Source organism: Rhipicephalus microplus, chromosome 9, assembly GCF_043290135.1.
Source record: "Rhipicephalus microplus isolate Deutch F79 chromosome 9, USDA_Rmic, whole genome shotgun sequence".
In the NCBI taxonomy this organism is placed as follows: domain Eukaryota; kingdom Metazoa; phylum Arthropoda; class Arachnida; order Ixodida; family Ixodidae; genus Rhipicephalus; species Rhipicephalus microplus.
The window spans coordinates 1,083,239-1,106,052 of record NC_134708.1 but is presented as its reverse complement, the minus strand read 5'-3'; the positions used below and the strand labels follow the sequence as shown (position 1 = coordinate 1,106,052).

The following is a 22,814-nucleotide window of genomic DNA, read 5'->3' as shown; positions in this document are numbered from 1 at the left end:
CTCAGGTCTATAGAAGAGTGTGTGTTGTGTGTAGTGTTATAATATGTTGGCTCTTTTTTGTTTAGTAGACATGCACCTGAGGAAAACAGAAAGTGTTCTATTAGGCGTCCTCGCGCATCTAAATGGGAGTCGCCCCATAAGGGATTATGTGCATTTAGATCACCAACGACTATATATGGCGGAGGAAGTTCATCAATGAAGCTTTGAAATTGTGTCTTCGAAAGTTGACAGCAAGGAGGAATGTAAATAGAGGTAATTGTTAGTAGCTTCCCGAACAGCACTGCTTGGACAGCAACTGCCTCAAGAGATTCGGAGGTTTAATTGCTTACAGGCAACACCTTTATCAACTATTATAGCGACACCGCCCGACGAAGCGGCAGCGTCGTCACAGTCTTTGCGGAAGATGGCATATTGCTTTAGAAAGTTTGTGTGGACTTGAGATGTGTCCTGAACACACAGCACCTTTGGAGTATGTTTATTAAGAAGTTCTCTAATATCATTGAGGTTATGGAGAAGTCCTCTCACATTCCACTGTAATATCTGTGTGTCCATTTTAGATGTGTTTTGTGCTGTGTGCTCAAGGATGGAAAGTTAGCTCACGAACCCTTTCCAGGGGCCGTCACACGAGATTTTTCTTTTTTGGATCGGTCGACGGAGTCTCGCCGATCCTTAGGCGCTGGCTGCGCCTTCACGCTCGGTGTTGTGTCCATCGCCTCTTGCGAGGCGCTGGACACGCGCTCTAGCGATCACTGCCTTTGTTTCGAGGGCCTCGCCTCAAAAGACAAGACCTTCGCGGCCCCCAGCCCGGAGGTTGGTGGGTCCTTTTTGGATGGCGGAGGAGCACTGGCTGCAGCCGCCGAGGGGGCGGATGGGTCACCACTGGCTCACTACGCGTGTGCCAGACAGCCGCCGGGGGCGGTCGTGGCGCTACCCCCTGATGCGCCACTTCGGCAAAGCTAGTTTCTGGTAGGTAGGACACCTGTCTTTTTGCCTCCCTAAATAAGATGTTTTGTTTTACTTTAATTGTGACACTTTCCTTTTCTTTTTTCCAACATGGGCATGACCGTGAGTATCAGCATGCTCCCCATTACAGTTCGCACAGTGAAGAGAGTTTTCACAGGCATCAGATGTGTGTTCTCGGCCTCGGCAGTTCTGTGAACAGTGGCCCAACCGCTGACAATGGAAACATCGGAGAGGGTTTGGTATATGGCCTCGCTCGAAGCTTGATGTACCCAGCCTCCACGAAGTCAGGCAGTACACTTGAATTGAAAGTAAGTATCAAGTGCTTAGTCTGGATTTCTTTGCCATCGCGCCTCATTCTAATTCGTTTCATGTTGATGACATTCTGTTCACTAAAACCCATCAGGAGTTCAGCCTCCGTCAGCCCTAACAGGTCATCATCTGAAACAATGCCACTAGTGGTGTTGATGGTTCAGTGTGGTGTTCCTATTAATTTGGTATCTCCGTATTTCATTAGGTGAGGCAGTTTCTCATATTGCTTCTGGTCGCGGAGCTCCAACAGGAGGTCACCACTTGCCATTCTCGATGCTTTATATCCTGGGCCGAAGATTTCCGTCAAAGACTTTGAAACTAGAAAAGGTGAAAGTGTTCGCACTGATTTGCCGGGCGTGTCAGCATGGATAACGTGGAATCGGGGAAAAAATACTTTCTGGTGACCAAAAAACTGGAAGACTTCATCGGTGCGTCCTCTTTTCTGAGGGCGATCAGGGAGTGGGGGGAAGGAACTAGCCATATGTAAATGCTTACTTTCGGCAGCGGCGCCAGCCACACACCATGGAGTCCTACAAGGGGACGCTGCAGGGTCTGTAAGTACAGGCCCTGCAGACGCCAGCCGTGCGCCACCACTATAACCGAATATGGTGTATCCAAAATAGGATAGCCACACAGGGTTAACCCTTGCCGCCAGGAAACACGGGAGTCAATGGAAGTGAGTAGAGAACAGGAAAGATTTAAAGTAAGAGAAAAGACGAAGATGTGAGATGGAGACAGGAAAAGGCGACTGCCGATTCCCCCCGCGCGGGTCAATCCGGGGGTGCCGTCTATGTGAAGCCGGGGCCAAAGGGGTGTGTTTCCGCCGCTGGGGGGCCTTAAAGGTCCAATCACCCAGCATTGGCTCAACCCCCAGGATCCCCTTTTCCCCGGACACGGCAAAGCCACGCACGGCTAGGCGTGGGAGGCAGTCGAAACCCCCCTGTTAGCTCGGGTCCGTGGTGTCGCTACACACCAAACGCCTACTTGCGCAGACGCCCCTGCGGGGAATCGGACATCACGAACAATAAGACATTTGTTAAACACGCGACTGTAGGAGAGTAGCCCTATAGATTGGCTAGGGCTAAACTTGGCTCTAACTCGAACTGCAGTTAGTTCTGGCTTCAGTACATAGCAGACTATTGTGTACATGTTTCTTGTTGGTGTGAATTTGGAGCTCGTTGATATTTTGCCTTTTTGTAAGATAAAGATGTCTTAGCTGTGCTACCTCTCCCGTCCCTCTCTCTCAACTCCATCCACTGCAAGCGCTCCCAGAATAACTGTGCCAGACGGCTGTATGGGGTCTTTTAGAAATTATTGTGACAGATGCCTGTATATTGTCTTTTCACAAAAGAGTTTCAAGTGCTGTTTGACAAAGTTTCAAGGCGGGCTGGTGCTTGAAACACCTGACGGTACTAAAATTTTAAAAAGACAACAATAGTATGTACACATTTATGTGAATTTTATTGGTGTATCTTCTTTTTCACATGAATTTTGTGTTGTGGTAGATGTCGTGGATTGGCAATGAAAAGAGAGAAAAAGGGGGAAAAAAAATTACGCCATCTTCCACTAAAGGGAACCACGTAGGGATGTGAAACATCGCTGGTGTTCCATGTATGTTTGATTTGTGCATGGAGTTCTGTATGTGGACTGTATTACTTATTCTACACCCCACCGCCCTAGCCTCCCATTTGTGTAATACCGTGGGTGTGCCGCAAAGTGAACTCCTAGCACTACTAGGAGAGTGCTACGAAGCGAGCGCATGCAGCATTATATACGAGTGCGCAATGTGGCAAAGAGTTAAACGGGAGAGGAGAAATGATGCACAAGAAGTGCTCTGCCATCTGCTTCATCCCACTTGCTTGTGCTCACACGAAGAGAAGATCCTCCCACCTCCTTGTGTGAGTGCGAGGTTCATGCACAGTGGGGGAGTGCACGCTCGCTGAGGAATGTACACAGCCCCGAGCAAAAGCTGCTTTGCATCTAAAACAGCGTGACTGTGGCAGAGTATGCTTCTACCACTCAGAGGGCCCAGGTTCAAATACCATGCAATCATCCTGCATTCTAGACATCAAGCGAGAGGGGTTACGGACACTGGGGGGCAATAGCGGTGTTGGACAATTATGCTCCCAAAACCATTTGCTTTTGTGATAGAGACATAAAAATCAACACACAACATTGCATCCTCAATGTTCTGATGCCTTTAATGCAACTAGAAACAACTTATACAAGAAAAATGAAAGATGTTAGCATATATAGAAAACCTGTGTGTACAGAACCCAAGGAAGCTGTTTTGACTGATCTCAAACATCTTGTGTTTGAGATAAACATTGCATACGTTCATCATTAGTGTCTTCTTACCATCGAGATCGATTATACCGACCTCGACTACCACCTCGGTCCGATCCAAAGGAACGATTCTCCTCGTCACGTCGTTTTTTCCAGGCATCAAAACGGTCAGCCATTGCATAGAGACCATGCGGAACGTCTTGGTTAGCTTCTTCCAATATACTGATCAGCTCACGAGCATGTCTCCAGTTTTCACGAGTTACTAATGTGATTGACTCACCACGACGCCTGCCAAGGGATAAAAAAAGATCACATACAGTAACAGACTTGGATCACTTTTACACCTCACAGTAAGTTCGCATAGAAAAAAAACACCAACTGAGTGGTTAGAGTGTTGGGATGACCTAAACAATAAGGCAAAAATGATTTTAATATGTTTCTAATATATTCCAACATTGCTGAAAGCTTCTGGAGAGAGTGGCTGCAGCAGAAGCTGCTGTTTACCATTGCCTAGGCACACCCTTTACGAGTAACTCATTAGCGTAAAATGGCTCATTCCGCAGCACTTCATTGAACCTAGACCACTTATTATTCCTGTCACGTGGTAACTACCGTTCCCCACTTACCTCCATTCAGCAAAGAAAGTTGTGGCCAAGCTACACGGGTTGGTGCGAACTTGCGACAGGAGCCGCACGGGGCAGAAACGGCGCATTTTTCACATTTGTACTCATCTTAGAGGCAATGTACACACCTCTCTCTCTTTCTTTCTTTCTGTTTGTGTGCATTGTAATAAATATAAAATGCGAAAGTACACTGTGTATTTGCCTGCATCTCACTCGTTTTAAACAAACAATACAGAGCAACACTGGCTTGTGGCGGTGGCTTGGTAAAGTGTTCATTGTAAACACTGACGTCCTCAATAAAGGATTTAAACTTGCACTACACATTGATCAATACTACACCAAACAAAAGTATAATGCTAAAATCTATAATTGAGATTACTAAGAGGATATTGTTAGCATAATTTTCTTTGTAGCAGTAGCTACGTGGGAACGAAAGTGCTCCATCAAGCTCAAATGGTCGTTACCGTACTCCCTTTTCCAAAAGCTCTATTTAACTTTCACGGTGAAATAGAGACCGTGTCACACGAACCACATCTCTCTCGACGAAAAGACAAAGTACTTCTTAAACCAGTTCTGTGACGGCCATGTGACGAGGGTCGCCGGAGTGGTGAATATCCATGCTAGTATCAGGCTATGAGAAAAGGCTGTGCAAATGCAAAGACAATAAGAAAGCAGCCGAACGTGACTGAGAATCGTCATATGAGATCAGGGTGTTGGCATCCTTCAAAGTTTTTAAATGTTCCGTCATGGAACCTGTGTCAAGTACGAGAACCCACATTGTTGACAACACATGGTTGACTGCTCTAATGTTGCCTTAACACGAAAGTAAAATATGTTTTCAGAGAAGTAGTAGTCGAATAATGAGAGCCTATCGATGTTCGGTGGCTAAAGCACTATTTGATGCAGATAACAGTTACCTGCAACCAAATCCTTCTATGCCCCTAAACCATTACTCTGAACATTAGCATGCTCCGAGGCCGTCCACTAACTACGATTTTGAGGTTACTGTCTGCTTAATATTCCAAATAATTAAAAGTTACTTATAGAAATGTGCATACTCTTTCCAATAACTTAAATATGCTTTTCTAAACATGTCTGTGTATTGGAAACTGTTGTTGATTTGCTTGCTTGTGCCATTGTTTTCCTGCCACACTGAATCTGGGACATGGGGCATTGTCAAGCTGCTTCATGCCGCATTTTTCCCCCGTCCGAACCATTTACCTGTAACTGTATGTAGAAAACTCAACTCAAGATGCACTGACCAACGTTTATAGATACTTTTTCAGTTCCGTAACTCCGCCGCCGCAGGCGGCCGCCGGTTTTACCCGGGCAGTGAGATGGCGCCACAGTCGCGAGTTGCGCTGTCGCGGGCGCACGTGTTGCCGGTGTTGCTCCTCCCCGCAGTTGCTTGGCCCAACGTTTATAGATACGGCTTGGCCGCGTGCGCGGCTGTCATCGCGCTTTTTTTTTCTCGTTGTTGTGACCGTGCGCGCACGTGGTTATCCTCGAAGACTTCGATCATCTGTGAATTGTGACAACCTAGCACTACCGGCCACAGGACGTCTCGGAGCTGCCAAGCTTTACGATGCCAACTTGCTTCGTGCCCGGCTGCACCAGCGGGTACAAAAGCAATCCAGAAAAGCGGCACTTTTTTGCACCGCCGTCCGATCCGCAGCTGCTTGAAAGGTGGGTGAGAGCTATTCCCCGCGCCGATAAACTTCTGAGCAAGACATGCAAAGTGTGTGACGTGCATTTTATGCAACATGACATTGTGAAGACTTACAAGCATGTCATTGACGGCCAGGTTGTTGAAATAGACCGCGGCTGTTGGGCATTACAGCCTGAAGCCGTGCCGTGTCAATTTCCGAATGTTCCAAGCTATTTGTCAAAAACAATAAAGAGGCGGCGGTCGCCTAAGGATAGGGCCAGCTTACCCAACAAAGTCGTACTTGTTGCTACGCCATCAGATGAGTACCAGCAAGAAGTTCCTGATCCCGTGCACGACATTGATTTCGCACAGATTGTCGAAAACGGCTCATCTTTAAAGCTTCCGAAAAACTGGAGAATGGCGGACCTTGAGGAGGACACTGGTAAACCTCGGCAGGTTATCTTTTACAAGGCGGGAATGAAGGACGATGTTTACGCGATCCTGAAGAGCGTCGCGATTCACGAGGACCTCACGTACGTCATCCATGCAAATGGAAGACTGTTGCGCAGCTGGGATGCAGAGATTAACATATTTTCTGCGCAAGATGTGGAAGCGATTGTACAAATTGTGCACGCAAAACAATTTTGCCGTGGTTGCCCTCTTATCGATGTCACCAACTCCAGCAGAGTGACAAAAAAAGTTGGAGGTAGGCTTCATCACAACGATTGCGCCGTTCTGACTGACGCAGATAAAGAAGTGTGTGCTGCATGTGCCAACTTGACAAAAAGTTTAAAGCGAAAGGCAACGTCCACACGATCAAAGAGAAAGGTGCCCGTGGCAGCAAGTGCGCTGAGAAAGCGGCTAATTCGTGCCACTGCCGCACGAGAGCGAAAGAAAGCAGATGTAAAGCACCTGAGTGAGAAGCTCAAGAACGCATTGACGGCGACTCTGGATGATATAATTAAAGATTTGCCTGAAGTACAAAAGATGGCTGTTCTATAACAGCCTACGAGCAGCTTTATGATGCCGAGAAGAAGGTGGAGATAAAGGTGGTACCAAAACTGACCGAGTATCACATCAAGCCTCAGAAGCTTCAGGCCATGAATGTTCGCCTGGCAGCTCAAGTAAGACATTTAATATGACCTTGCTTGTCACCTGTTTCTTAGTTTATTGTAATGTGCTGAATGCTCCTGCTACATACACTTAATATTTCTTAATGTAAACATGGATTCATTGGCAAACAACATAAGTTCATCTGGCTTGCAACTCGATTAAGTGCACTCGCAATCGAACTAAAATATGAACCTCTTTTTCAGCTGTTCAGCCGCAGTGTGGCGATTGGTTTGAAAATCTACCGGCAGCTAAATGTACCCGGCTTTGATGACACTGCAGGAACTGAAAAAGTTACATCCCTGTTAAATGATCTTTTTGACATTCTGAATGCGAAGATCCCCCAGGCTGGCATAAGAAAAGGTTCCCCTAAAATTAAGGTAAGTGGTTTGTGTATTGACATTATGTGAGCAGCAAAAAAACCTTGTGATCAATTCTTATATTTCGATACACTATTCCCACTTTCTTTTGCACCATTTGTATCACTTTTGTTATAGTTTCGTAGACTATTTTTCATGCATTCACGCATAATGTTTCAGTTCCTGGAGGAATTTCTGGACATGCTGAATCAGACGGAAGCAAGAAAAAATGTCAAACTCATCGCATCAAATCAAACTGTCGAGTCCTTGCGCGTCACGTTGATGTCAGTGTTATCCATTATAGAATTCTTACACAACGAGGGTGTGAGCTACATCCTAACAGCCAAATTAAACCAGGATCCACTTGAGGTAAGAGTTCTGTTGCCGCGAGGCAACCTAAGGTGCTTACATCTATACTTTTTTTGCAGAGATTTTTTGGCCTTGTGAGGTCATTTGGAGGGGACGAAGACCATCCTACAGTGACCAAGTTTAGCCAGTTATTTAGGCTACTTTCCCTCTACACCCCTGTCAAAGTGGCTGTCAAAGGGAACTGTGAGAGCGGCAGTGATCGTGTTTTGCTTAGCGCTTTTGAAAGCCTCGGAGAAAAACGTCGTGAGGCCCTCGTTCGGAAAAGTGCAATGAAAGATAAAGTTTGGCAGCAGCTGATGTCCATACCATTCCATGCCCTCTCAAGTGATGCCGACGATCATGAATACAATGCACCATCACCAGAAGCGACCGCCTTGTATTACCTGGCAGGCTACGTGGCTTTCAAGTTGAAGAAAACTACACGCTGTGAGGTCTGCAAAGAAGATGCCCTTGGTAGGCGTGATTCACTGTCGAAGGAGGCCATACTGGTCATCGAGCGCGAATACGTCTGTGGCAGCCTTGCATACCCTTCAGAAAAACTGCTTGCGTGTGTGAGCACGGTAGAACGCACTATAAAGCATGCTAGCAAAGGCACATGTTTTGGTGACTTATTTTGGGATGTGCTGGATGCTCTAGTGAAGAGAGGCACAAATATTGTTGGCTGTTCCGAGCATGCTAATCAGCTTACTGCTCAAACAATTCACTTTTATTTAACAACTCGTATGCACTTCTTCGCACGAGCCAAATGCTTGGAGAACAGCAGTGCCGTTCGGGCACAGAGAGAGCGCAAGAAGGCAAAGCTAGTTTAACGAACTTCGCAGTAAACCTGCCGACAAATCTGTGCCGTGTACGTGTAATGAAATGTGTACGTCAGTTTTCGATCTATTCGTGAGGCGTTTTCCCACCGCAAAAAAAAAAAAAGACGAATAGCAGTGTTTCATTCATCCAACAAAATTTACTAGTCGCCAAGTCCTCATGTTACGTAACCCCGAGTGCTATAAGTTTAAGATTTCTATTTCTTTTAGCGCGCTGAATTGTAAACTACTAATGTGGTCTTGATGCAATGGACACAGGAAGGCGCAGGGTGAAGCGATCACTTTGTCACTGCGCAAAACGGATGCCTGCGAAGTACGTACAGGCTTTTTTTCAAGTTCGTGAGTCATACAACGCGCACGAATTAAAGCGCGTGGCCTCTGTTAAATAGCGAGAGTAAAGACCAAGTACACTGTTCGCACAATTCTCACTCGGGCGCACGCAAAGGCTCACGCGACACCCTTCGCGCTAGCAGACGACTCTCGCTCTCCTAGCGCAAGGCGCGACTGCAGCGCTGCGGTGGCGGGTGCGGCGGCCGGCCGCCTTCTCCCTGGGCGCGGCGCGAGGAGTTGCGGAACTGAAAAAGTATCTATAAACGTTGGCACTGACAATAACCCTTGTTAGCACACCTCTACGCTGACGACCAGTGATCATGATTAAACCTTTGTGGTAGCTGAAGCATACAGTGAATGGTGTTCAAAAACGGCCATAACATACACTGGTCAGTGAACAATGGTACTTAATATACGCTCATGAAAAGCGCTGTCACTTGAGGAGAGATACGGCCATGTGTGCACTCTCCAGTTATAGAGCAACCTACATCTTTGCCAATGCCACACGGTGCTTTAGAAACGCGAAAGGCAGGGCTCACAGCTTGAATGTGTGAAGGCGTTCAGCTTCCTCCTGACATGTTCTCACGGCACCGAAGCAGTATAGCAAAATATTTTGCCAAATTTACTTTTCTCAACCCCTGTGAGAGCTTCATAAATTGTTACAACAGTTTTTTCTTCTTCCCCGCTGTGCTAGAACTTCCTTAGTATTCTTAGTTATCGGACCTACAAATAGTTTTTGGCTACAAGAAGTGTTTGTTATCTGTATGAAATAATAAAGCTCTTGAAAAACAAAATAATAACAGTGGTCGCCTGCATGGATAAAAGCTTACCCAGCTCGACCTGTCCGGCCAACTCGATGGACATATTCTTCTATATTTCGAGGAAAATCATAATTGAAGATGTGCCTGCAGAAAAAGCAGAAAACATGCCTCTTAGCTGCAAACAAGACAAGCATGCAACACTACTGTTAGCTTTGTTAGTATCAGCGTACCTGGTGTGTTCACCTGAGCACCCAAAGTTATGAGATAATCAAAACTACAAGCATTTTGTCACACTCAATGCCAAAAGCTTCTGCTGCCTTGCAAGAGACAGCTACAGTGTGTGCACCAAGTGATGTCTCCATTTCATAACCTTTAATAGACCCTATTTATTTTAAATGAAGCTGCATTTAACAGAACAGGTTTCAAACGAATACTAAAGGTTTCCTGTATTTTACGCACTTGCTGGAATAAATCCTTTGTAACTTTCCAACCTATAGCCAGTGCTACTGTAGATCAGATGGTACAGGAACCTCCACGTTTGGAGAAAAGTGCAGTTTCTTTCGCTTCTGTTTTCCTTCCAATTATACTTTTAGTGCAAGGAAGGAGGAACGGTTAGCTATACCTCAAGGAATATCTGGTATGCAAATAAAACACACATTAAGAAAAGAAATGTGCACAATAGTAAATATTTCTAAGATTCCTGTTACATTGCTAGCAGTACTTATTATGCACTGAAATGCCTGCAGTGATCTCAAGGCCATATCATAATAATGTGTTGCAATGGAATAGATTGATTAATACGTGGGGTCTAACGTCCCAAAACCACCACATGATTATGAAAGACACCGTAGTGGAGGGCTCCAGAAATTTTGACCACCCTGGGGTTGCAATGGAATTTAATGATAAAATAATATCTGGCGTTTTAAATCTCAAAACCACGATATAATTATGGGACACCATGCACGTGAAGGGCTACGAAAATTTTGACTATCTAGTTTAATGCGCCCTGACATTGCATAGCACACAGGCCTCCACCATTTTGCCTCCATGAAAATTGGACCTTTGGGTCAGCAGCCTAGCACAAGTTAAATCTGTCAATAATATAAAGGAAAAGTCTGCTTTGTTGTAACAAGTGGTTGGAAAGACCACCGTTCCATCTCAACGCGTATCTACAATCTTGACTTGAGCTGACACTTTGCCTGCGAGGATGGTAGGGTCCTTGGTGATAACATCAACAGCACCCCATAAATATAACAGCCATGTAGAGCCCACATAGCTGCCACCGAAATTAAGTAACAAAGACCCAAATGATGGCTAAGAAGTATTCTTATTCAAAATGAAAAATACCTTTAATAACATTACGTATGTGATATCAACTCAATTACCCGAGTTTCATGCACATATTACGAGCCGTGCTTCAGTAGTGCGCCTTGGCATTTGATCATGCCACAACCGCCGTCAAGTTGTGGGAATCGAGAGTGCCATCTCATTTGGGGCCTCGTTCCCCAGCTAGCACTTATGCTAGCCCTGCACGGCTGGAGTTCTGAGAGCTGACAATACAACCGTTATGGCTTTGCCACCAGGCCTTTTTGTCAGGTGCAAGCCATGCGTGCGCTCCTTGCCAGCGCATAGACACGTGCCCAGACATGCCCAAACCATGCCCGTAACACACCACACTAGCACATATGATAACACTTTGCTAGTCCTCATTGGCTGCCCGTGACATCACCCTCACGAGCTTGTCTCTCCCCATCCACTGGCTTGCCGCAGCAGATGCTCTTAGTGTGGTAACTACGGTGCTGAAGGCAAGTGTTCTCGATTAGTCTTGCAGAGTTACCCCCATAGAGTTTCATACAATAATACCTAGAGAGGAATCTGGCGCTGCGATCGTGTACCTCCTTGAGAATTATGGGAAGTACAGGCTTCGTATTGGATAGGGTTAGCTAGTGAACTGTCTACAGACTTTTTTTCTGCAGTTTCAGTTTCGTTCTTCCAACAGCGGGGCAGTGGGGTGCGATGAAAAGCACTCAAGCACTGCCATTGTTGCTCAAAAAGGCTTAAGACCACTTATGTCTGAAATTTTCGGCGACGTTCAAGCTTTAAGAGTCGTATTTGACAGTTTAACGAAGCGTCGTCCACTCACCGCTGCACATAAATGTAGCGTCTCACGCCAGTGCAGAATATTGCATCTAGTTCATGTTTTTTCATAAGCGCATCTTGCCTGAAGTAGTTTTAAAACGACGGCAAGACGATAGCGAAGCTAACTAGATGCACCGTCGCGCTCCGCTGACTCAACTTCACAACAAACCAGAGATGCTTTGGGGCAGGCGCTGAAGTAGTGCCTTACTTGTTGGAAGAGGCTGAAGACCACTAGGTCTCTCGTTTAGCTGTGATGTTCGAGCTTTAGGAGTCGTATTTGTCAGTTTAAACGAGGCGTCGTCCACTCACCCGCTGCGCATGGATGTAGTGTTCCATGTCAGTGCAGGATATTGCATCAGATTCATGTTTTTCACGAGTGCGCCTTGCCTAAACTTACTTAAGTAGACTGCAAAACCCCCGGGGACGAAGCTAAGTAGACGCACCATGAAGTTCCACTGACTCGGTCTCATAACAGAACCGGAGGTGTTGGGAACAGAGCACTTAGACAAACGCACCTAGCATCACAGAAGACGAAACGTTAAGTGTTTCTGATTTAATACTGTACTGTTCTTTCCATAAATAGATAATGCATACTTTCCAGAAAAAAAACAAGCATGCTTGTTTTCAAGTGTTGTAACAATAATTCTTGAAATCTTGATGCCAAATCTGGAATGCAATGGCAGAGCAATGCATACCCTGATGGTTATATTTGCCAAGGTGTGTTTCGCCGCCTCGTCACAAAAGCTTTTTACAATAAAGTTTGCGTACAAATAAATGAAGCAAGTTCCAGTTAAACATAAGTTCATATCATTTTGTTTTACACTCAGAAAAGAAGCATTGCGAATATCAGGAACGTAATTCATTTGAAGCGTACCCGAAGCCTGTGCTTCCCATAATTCCCATGGGGGTACAAGCGCCGCTCAGATGCCCCTGTAGACACTAGCACCAGTTTCCCCTCTAAGGTATTACTGTATGAAACTCTATGGTTATCCAATGGCCCGCATTTTCGTGACTGATGCATCGTGCTGCCTCTTGGGTTAATAAAGCCTCAATTGCCGACATGGTCCCTCAAGTGTCCTTTCTGTGCCGTGTAGGAGAATCAATAAGCCCGTCTGCAGCGTCTCTGCACGCCGTGGCAGAGGCGTAGCCAGAAATTGTTTTAGGGGGGTGGGGCACAGGCATTAGCTTTCCTTTGCCGCATTACTATTGGCAGTAGTTTGAGCAGATTGTGCACATTTATAGAAAAGTCATGAGACCCCTCTTCTCCCCATGCGTGTGCTTGTGAAGAGAGTAAGTGAAAGTAAAGTAATCGCAGTAAAATACAGTAAACGACAGGTACAGTGACCGTCTGGAGCAAGGGCCTCTCGTTGTACCATTGAACTGACTAATCTTCGAAAACGCATCATTGCAACAATCCACTCAATCGAAGAAGACATCGTTAATCTCTGTTAGGCATAGATGACATAATCTTCGTCGGGGCGAAGAGCATTTCACAAGTTGAGGACGGCTACGCTTACAATGACGAAATGGAAGTGTATGTAGCATGTTTTTGTACATTCATATTTACATTCCGGTTTTGCTTACTTTGCTGAGCCAATAATTTCTTACTGTCGACGTTTGTGACTGCATGCCAATGGGAATTATTTTTATGTTAAGCTCTATATGTTAAGCACCCCTGATGCTGTGATAGCTTTTAGTCATTCTTTTAACTTCACTGCGCGCATGCAAGCATGCATGCGATACACAAGTAATTTTTTGTAAGTTTCCTTGCACGTTGGCAACACGATTTTTCATGTGCTATTTTTCGGGCAGACTTTCTCGCAACCTTGGTTGACAAAACACTTGCACTGTGACTTTTGATAGCAGTAAAGTACTGCAGTCATAGAGATCATATCCTATCTGCGAGGGCAATCTGCGAGAGCAAGGTAATCACTATTGAGAAATGTTCACTTGGTCTCAATCTAAAATTCGCCTCGGACGAGACTATATCAACTCACGGAAATAACTTGTTCTCAGCGTATATGCAATTGAAAACTTAAATACGGCCAAAAACTCGCAATGTTCTCATTTTGTTTTTTGTAGGTTTTGTCGCTCTGATTTCTGAAGCAATGGCGTTGCGGCAAGGTGTCTTCTGTTGTTTGCAAGCGTGCAGCCAACAGATTCAGAACTGTCCAGCAAATTTCACCGCGCAGCAAAGATATGCCATGTATACTAACTAGAGCATGCATTCATGTTTGTAGCACTTACACTGGTGTGAACAAGATCAACCTCGTACCACACAAAATCTCGAGTGATCGGTTCATGAAGGAATGAACTCTGGTCTTGTTCAAAGCGTAGTGCACCATAATCAATTTCTCAGAACGTGTAAGCTCCGACAAGAACTGCCAGCGCAGGCAACACGAGTTTACTTGCGCTGTACTGTGCACCATCCGTGCCTGTCTCTTGCCTGGTTCGAGCATTCTGATACGAATCACTGGAATTTCACAACTAGCATCAGCTCCTTCGCGTTCATTGATGTTTGCGGTATGACATCACTACGCAACAGAAAATACCAGCCTTCTGTAGGGGTGCAATCATGAGCACGAGACATTTCTCGCGCAGAGTAAGATACTGGGCGAGCGCGACCTTACCTGCAACTGAAGCGAAGCGGAGGAAATGTATACCCGCGAATCTTTCCGCCAGGGGAGAAACGAGCGCTAGTGTGTCGTCATACGTCATTCCACGCTCTCCTAGCGCGGAAGACTGCGGAGGAGAGGAAAGTCATGTCAGGACTTGAGAACGCAGAAAGAGGCGGCAAGGCCCGCGCAAAGGCTGCGTGCTAGCCTCGATTCTGACATCCCCTTTTCCTATATTTGCCCTTTACCGGTCTGCAAAGGCAGCCACACGTCACCCTTGCAGTTAAAGTTACACCGCTATGAGCAACAGCTAACCTCAGTCCAGCCCTGTAACTGCTGCTAAAAAAATGATGACAAAAGAGAAAACAATAATAATAAAATAAACACATAATACTATAACATGTTTGCAAAAGGGGGCACAGAAAAGTAGGACTAGTGTTCATGGTGCTAAAGCGGGATAGTGTCCACCGCGCGAAGGATGGGACAGAACGTGACAATGTCCGTTGGGTTGGATGCCTATGTGCGAGGTCAGAGGCATGGAAGGGGGCTCTCTGATGGCTCGTTGCTGCTCTCGATTAGTCACGAGTCCGACAAACGCTGCTTCGGTGGTGGTTTGGAGGGCCCGAATTTTTCAAAAGAGACGGGGGAACCTCACTGGGAAGCCGGGCCTCTCCAGGGATCAGAGAGGCTGAACCGAAATCGGCTGCCAGGCGTCCTCGCGGTGGCCGGCAGCATATACCTGCTGTCAGCTGGCCTCGCGCAGGAGCCAACGTGGAAAAGGGGCAGCAGGGCTTCTCAGCGACAGCCGAGAGCAGGGGCACGGCCAGACTGTCTGACGCCACTGGGTCAAGGCCCCGAGCACCTCTAGTGTCCATGTCGATGGGATGAAACCGCAACGTGCACTCTTTACGGGCATGCACTGAAGTGCCACGCTTGTACACACGCACAGAAGCACGCACACACACACACACACACCGCCGACGGCTGCGCGAGCAAAGGCGCAAAACGTCCTTCGTCTCTCTCCCCACGCGTGAGCTCAATGTTCAAGGTCACAGCTTCCTTCACCAGTAGAGTAAATAAACACAGAAAGAAAAGTAAAACAGTGCAATAATGACACTCAATCTCTGGCCAAAAGAAAATAAAAACACAATACAAATGAACACTTAATATTAGACAAAATAAAAATAAAAAAATAAAATCCACATGAGCTCTTACAGAAACACTGGCAGCAAACTGGGCGGGGTCAACTTCTTTATGATAACAGGCGGAAAAGAAGCCAACCATACTGAGGCTAGACAGTAAACTGAGGGCCATCAGTTGCAGAGAAGTCCGCCGTCCGGCACAAAATCACGAAAGTGACCGCTTTCTCAGATTATACTGGTGCAGGGTCCGAATGCGGTCCGCCGCTCTGGGTGTGCCCATTTCTTGCGCGAAGTGCTGCAGGGCGCTGGCGCGAGCTTGTCGGACCGTGACAAAGGGCTTCAGGCTTGCGATGTGGGCACGGCTGAGTTTTCCCAAAAGGGGATCTTTCAGCTAGTATGCACCACGGATGCTCACTGACAATCGATTCATAAGACCGAGCGGCTTGCCAACCCTTGGTTCCACCATTTCTCAGACGTGGCAGGCACGGCAATAGCGATATATGTCACGCTTCGTGCCGGGCCAGGTCACAATATTGCTCAGTTTGCAAAAACTTTCGAGCCACTCAGATGACCGGCCATGAGTTCATCGTGAGATGATCGCAACAGTGCGGCTCGCAGACTTTTTTGGGCATAGACACCTTAAACGTATTGACGGACTCGTCGTCAATGGCTATATAGTTTAGAGAAAGCTCGTCACGGTCCAGCAAAATGAATCAGGCGGGGACTCAGCGACACACGCTGTTTCAACTTCCTATTTGCGCCCTCTGCAAAACAAGCAGCGCAACGGCGCTCAGCCTCTCGTGGAGACGGTCGTTACCGGCGCTAGCCCTAGAGCAAGCAGCGTATACAACGCTCCGTTGCTTCGAGACTCGAAACGGATCACCCTGCTGGGCCTTCAGTAGCTCTTCGCTGCCGAAAGCGATTCCTATTCTTCCAAAGGGGGGAGTCTGGTATTGTGCCCACTCAGGACTCCAGCAACCGCCACGTGCACGGCGTCACGGGTTCGCTCTCGGCCCCGCGGCCTTTGGAAAGCTCCCCCACTCGGCCACTACGCAGTGCGCCGCTTACCTGTATAGCAGCCAAAGTCGTCCTCATGGGGACTCCCCCTTTTCGCCACTGTTTCGCTTTCAACACTTGCACGTACTAAGGCACCGTGAGCGGCCCTCCCACTGAAATACAGGTTCTCGGCAAAAAGAGGGGGCACGAAATAGTGCGTTAGCAGCCACGTTGGTTGTGTGTTCACCACAAAAGGGGGTGACGACACAGACGGGTGCCGAAGGGTGTCCCTCGATAGAGGCGATGGCCTCTCAGTGCAACACGGCATCTACCTAAAGGGGTCAGCGGATAAAGTGCCACGAAGCAGGCATGTTGCGACGAGCCCAAATTGCGCAGGCAAACTGACTCGCTAAGAGCAGTCAAAAGCTTAGAGCTTTTGATACCGCGTTGGGCGCCAGTGTAGTGTACACGTAATACGAAGGATTACGGCCACTAGCGTGGGTTCGGTCTCAGCGAGCCACAGGGCACCTGTTAACCGTCGCCATGGCGAGAACAGGGGTGGCGGGAAATCAAATGGGCTTATCCACGCCATGAGTGAGAAGTACAACACAGAGGTGCCAGGAGCACGTCTCCGTAGTAAAAGTGATTTACGGAGACACCGCGACAAAGGGCCCAGTAGCTTGAGCGAGGGCAAAGGCGCTCGCGTTGGCTTCGGAGAGATAAGGGTTGATATTGCTTGGGCAACACACTAGGACACCGTATCGCTCTTCGGCCTAGCGTACAGAATTGGGGGGGGAAGGGGGGGGGGGCGACAAAAGGTAAGCGTTCGCTGCGGGCGTAAGGTGCTGTTGGCGAAGTCCGAACGAGCCCCAAACAAAGGGAGCCGACAGACGAAAAAGAAAAGCGTGCTTAGCCCCATGTAGTCCCCGGAGAGGTCTTTCTCACTCCCGACGCACGCATGTGAAACCTCCTAGGAGACTCTGTGCGTGGTGCCACTGTCGACATCCGCTACCAAGTGCGAGGAGTTAATACGTCACTCCCCACTCCGGCAGCGCGGAAGACTGTGGAGGAGAGGAGAGTCATGTCAGGACATGAGAACGCAGAAAGAGGCGACAAAGCCGGCGCAAAGGCGGCGGGTAGCCTCGATTCCCACAACGTTTGCTAATGGTACCATGGAAACCAGGCGCTAACTACAGCTTTCTCAGTTAGTAAGTCGAAACTGAAGTTCCCACCTCCCTGGCAAGAAATGTTTTGCTGGCTGGTGTATTTTAAATATCAGGAGGAAGCTGTCTGCAAGACGTGTGCTTTTTGAAAACGAAAGTTGAAGCAAGGGGGTTCACAGAGTTCTTGGTGCCTAAATCGTCTCTACATTCATGCATTGGAAGAACGCACTCTAAAATTTCAGAAGCCACAAAGAGTACGACTATCACAAGACCGCTGCTCTGTACGCGTGTCAATCTTCGTGTCAATTGAAAAAGATAATCAACACTATCCTGGTATGTCACGTGTCTCTTTGCTGCGTGGAACAATACTTTCACAGAGTTTATTTCATTTCTTGTAAAAAATTATGCTTACTATGTACTATAATGAAGCACGTACAGCACAAACTCAAGACATGGTTGTACATACTTTACTATGCAAAACCAACCAGCCCAAAGTTTCACTCTACTAGTCTACTGTATATTGTTCTTAATTTTACATGGTGACATGTCCACCCATTTATCTTCATTCTGTGTATTTCTTATTGTGCGTTATGCTGTTAGTTGCAGAAATTGCTCGGTGTACCCTTCTAAGACATGTCAATGTAAAGAGACAAACAGATGAAGCGAATCTATATATATATTTAGTGAAGATGAATGCTACTTGAGGATGCCATTATGGAGCCTGACTTGTCATAAGTGTCGTGGGCCTTGGTGGCAGGGGAAGGCATATGGTTGGTCAGCATGCCTGGTGGACCGCCATCCGAGGACGTCGAAGACACGCACCTCGTGGCAGACTGGTCGATGGCAGCAGCAACATTCTGAACCTCGTCGGGCGTGGAAATCGCTACGCTAGTGCTCGGACGCGAGGTTGAAGGTGACGTAGTCGGGAGAGTTCGGTCATGGTCAAGGCAGGGCTGTGGGCCGGTTGATACCTTGCTCTTCAACGCAGGGGAAACCTGCCAGGCGTGGATGAATGACAGCAGGGATGGTATGTGTGGCCGTAGTGGGCTAGCACCGCAGTGCAGGGAGCGTTTTATGGCTGCGGGCTTGTGGTCAGTTTGGCAGCAAGGTGGTGAAACTCTATCGGCAGCGCGTCGAGCAAGGTGACGTGCATAAGCCGCTGGTCCGCGACACCATTCACGGCTAGATTGGGGTCGAGCCACATGAACCATGCTAGTGCTAAAATCGGGTGAAACGGCGGCACTGGCGGGCAGAGTGACGGAAGTATGGCAGCCGGTGGCTCGTCGAAGGGGGTGTCCTTCAGGTCACCAGTGTAGTGATGAGAGTAGAGAGAGACCAGAGAAGAAGTCGAAGGCGACTGACGGGGCCGTGCCGATCTCGCCCCTTTATTCCAAAGCTGAAGCTGAGCGGCGACGGCTGCCAGCGTCCGACAAGCCAGGCGCGTGAACTCGTTCTGTTCTCGCAGCACGGTGGCTAAGAAATGATGATGATGAATGACGATGATGATGCTACAGTGTACATTATGCACGGTGTATTTTAATGATTCTGGGCAAACAAACTGTGGGGATGCTAACACTCTTTCTAAAGTCATTTGCGCCTCATGGTGCACATGTTTCGTGCATAGGCCGCATTTAGGGTTCTCAAATATTGAGCGGTAGGTGGCGTTGTGCTCGCGAGTGCTACCACCATCATCATCATAGTTAAAGTGCAGTGAGGCCTGGTGGCAAGTCTGGGTGGCAGCACACGAGAAATAAGCGTTTATTTTTGGCGTGTGGCAGTTAGAGCGAGCAGTCGTCTCTGGGGGTGGGCTCGTGAGGACAGCACCGCGGGTTATTGCTTGCGAGCCCTTGTCATGAGTCGAGCATTAGTGACGTCGCCTTGTGTTTCTGATGTTGTTGAGTGTTCTGGAGTATTGTGTAAGGTTGTTTTAACCCTTTGATCACGACTGATGTATTTTGATGCGACTGATGATGTCGTAGTTGTAAAAAGTTAAGTAAATGTAGGTGTAGTTTGGTTTGGTCTGACTGCGTCTAATATGTCCGTTCGCTCTGAGAGCGTGTTGCCTTGACTTCGAGACCCTATAATACTTATGTTTAAGTGTTGACTGCCCTCTCAGCGTTAACGATCATCTGCATCTCCGCACAACTCCATATACGAGACCTTCGCCATGTTCCTGGTAGAGTCGCCAGCCCCTTCTAAAGCACCACGTGATGACTTTCCTTTTTTTTTTTTTGGCTGAAGGGTTCAATTAAAGAGGGAGGAATGCGGGGTTGCACACGCAACCCCTGGTCTTCATCGTGACGGTGACTCGGCTTTACACTACATTTGCCCGAGCAGCGGTTAGAGGGGTTGCGGGAGAGAGAGCACTGTGCTGCTTCAGTTGCCCTTCGCGTCCTACTCCTTGGCTAATGCCGAGAGGCCCTGTTTCCCTCCTCGACCTTTTCTGGGGAGACTCCTCTCAGTACCCCAGGAACACGCCTTGCTTTCTTGAGGGAGTTTTTCGAATTGGGGAGCCGTGACGGATACAGCTCAATCGAGTCTGGAGCCAATGAGCCACCATTACTCCCTGCGCACCGCCTGGTTCTTTATGGGTGACCGACTGCCCCGGGGCCGTAGTCCAATGTCACGAGATGCGAGTCCAAGCATTATCACTCTCTCTGTCGTGCGCTTCACTGTTTGGCCCCTTTCTCTACGTTGCGGTGCAGAATTCATAAGCCACTTCGTCTGTACTTGTATTCTGTTGTGTGTTGGTGGCCCTTATGAAGTAAGGCTGGCAGCTAACTCTTTGATATGACATTGTGTAACCCTACAAATTGCTGGAGGGACGCTCTTTTAGCACAAGAGCTTTTCGCATTGACAGCACAGCATACAGGAGGGTTTACAAGTTATTCTCACACAATGTCTGCCGAGATAGCGTGTCCGCCAGCAATCGGTAACTTACAATCAATGTTCACAGCTGCTGCTTGAGCAATCACAACTATAACTTTTTCGATGAAACTGAAAGCACGTTGTTTCAGCCACGTTTTCAAGCATGCAGCACCTTGCGGCTTAATTCGGATGCTGTGCCACTGTACAGCGCTAATGAGTATGACACGACAAGGGTGGTTTGGCGCAGGATGGCACAGGTAAATGAGTTTGGTGCACGATGGAGCACCTGTTGCACCCCTGAATATCGCTAAGTAAAGTGAAGCGAAACGACGAAGTACCCAATCACATGGAGACTCGTACAGTAAACCTTGCGCAAGTTCTATAGAGACTGGTTACTTCAAGGCTCACTGTGAGAGCAAGACCGTGAAGAAATGTGACGCTTCTTCACTGCTGCAATGCATGAAGATTCTATAGGTTTGTTTACTCATCGCCACAGTGCAGAAGAAGCACTCAAGCCAGGATGCCAACAAACATAGGTAGATACAAGATACAACAAAATGTGACAGTCACAGATTTCGGTCTGGACAGTGTATCAACACTTTCTTTGTGTATCAAGGCTTTCTTTAACGTGTGAAAATAGTTATATGTCCCGAGAAAATAGTTCTTGCCAGTTCGAAAAGTACTCCAGCATGCATTGCACAATAAAATGTTGCTTCCAAAGCATATATGTTGTAGAGCAACAAAAATATTTAGAATGAAAAAAAATGTGAGAAGTGTGTAATGTTTGGTTGCAAGCTAGTAAACAGTAAGAAAATAACACTATATATGCAAAAACATTAAAAAAAATTCAGAATACAAATTTTGAAGATAAATGACCCAGAAATAGCATAAAAATAACAAACCTACTAAAGAACGTTGCTATTCACATAGACAAACAATATCACAATAGAGGTGCTGGTTTATTGCTCGTGCCATGAGATGAAGCATAGCAGGTTTTTTTGTTTGTTTCATGAGACACTAAAGAACCAGTCCATCTTTTTCAATAAATTTTAATTTTTTGTGATAAGAGCCTGCATTTGTTCCAGTATAGATCAATGCCCGTGATGCAAATAATCCCTCTATAAATCAGATGCCCAATGAACTCCACATTTTGTCTAGCGTCACTTCTTTCCATGAGCAACCTCACACCACATAGATTGGCGTTCTAATATATGCGTCCAAGCATATTTCTTTGCATTTTAAGCACATCATATTAAAACAAAGCACAGTATTGTGCACAGTTTTAAAATGTTTCAAGCTGCACCGTGGTCAGGGCCAAGATGAGCTCCCGTGGCCTTCTTGTCATGAGGAGAAGCTCTGCAGCAATACACTGCACGCAAGCGACGTGTGTTGGTATAAGATTGTGCAGAAAGATTAGCAACCATGCATTTGTGGCGGAGGTGACAACTTGAGGCCATAAACAAAGCAATTAAATTATGAACAGTTGCAGATGCATCAGGCTGACGTAAAACATCATCGCAATAAATCTTGAAGCTGAGATGTTGTCATCTTCGAATTCTAAGCTAGCCTTCATTCAATTCAGGTTGCAAGACAGTTTCAAGCGGCGTGTGTTTTTTGCAGCACAGGAGCTCACCAATTCGTGCATAAGAACTAGCCATAGGAGTGACCAGTGACGCTAGATGCGGGCCCCTGTGTCTGATATAACGATACCAGCGAAACCAAAGCTGCTCGAAAGTGGCTGATAAGGCCACCTCCACACTTTATACACGCAGCTGACCTTTGGAATTTTTTTTTTTTTTTTCAGAAAAAGTTTTCTCTGAATCCTAGCAACAGCTCTCTATAGAATAGGTGGCGTAGATTTCTGACAATCATTACTGCTTAACACTATCAGATTGCGAACATGATACCTTAATTTGATACTTGACTTGCAAAGGTTCTTGTGATTACAGAACTGTGATGTTACTGTAGCATAACCATGAGGGGCACGAACTTTTGTCAAGTTCATCAGCCATGTGCATTTTCTCAACAACACACACATATATTGGTTCATGCAAAGGTGTATCAAACATCACTATGTTGCTGAAATGAGCAAATTCAAATTTATACTGAAAACAGAGTGGCTGGACTAACTACTAAAAAGTGCTCGGTACACGAGAAACAAATTCAACATGCAAAAATTGACGATTTAAAGCGTCTATCTCTGGTGATCGATTTGAATAGGCATGGTAACAAAAGAAAATAAGCACACTTGCCTGACAAAAATTTTCAATTTTTTTATTGCGACAAATAGCAAATGACCAACTTATGGCTAGAAAGCT

General features: G+C 46.8%; 2 protein-coding genes across 6 annotated transcripts in view; one reads left to right on the top strand and one right to left on the bottom strand.

Annotated features, from left to right (window-relative positions):
- LOC119163313 (uncharacterized) overlaps window positions 1-5,867 on the top strand; it is a 217,758-nt gene extending 211,891 nt beyond the window's left edge. For 2 of the 4 annotated variants that reach the window (XM_075872944.1, XM_075872942.1), the window contains one exon: window positions 766-5,867. In XM_075872944.1, the coding sequence (XP_075729059.1) occupies window positions 766-960 (195 nt within the window). In that variant the 3' untranslated portion in view covers window positions 961-5,867. Of the gene's footprint in view, window positions 1-613 lie in introns of all 4 variants that reach the window. The other 2 variants (XM_075872943.1, XM_075872945.1) reach the window with 2 other exon arrangements.
- The window catches only part of LOC119163317 (putative ATP-dependent RNA helicase DDX43), a 244,512-nt gene continuing 225,153 nt past the window's right edge, over window positions 3,456-22,814 (bottom strand). For both annotated transcript variants that reach the window (XM_037415283.2, XM_037415282.2), the window contains 2 exons: window positions 9,643-9,717; window positions 3,456-3,846 (listed from right to left, as the gene is read on the bottom strand). In XM_037415283.2, coding sequence (XP_037271180.2) covers window positions 3,627-3,846; window positions 9,643-9,717 — 295 coding nt within the window. In that variant the 3' untranslated portion in view covers window positions 3,456-3,626. The remainder of the gene's footprint in view (window positions 3,847-9,642; window positions 9,718-22,814) is intronic.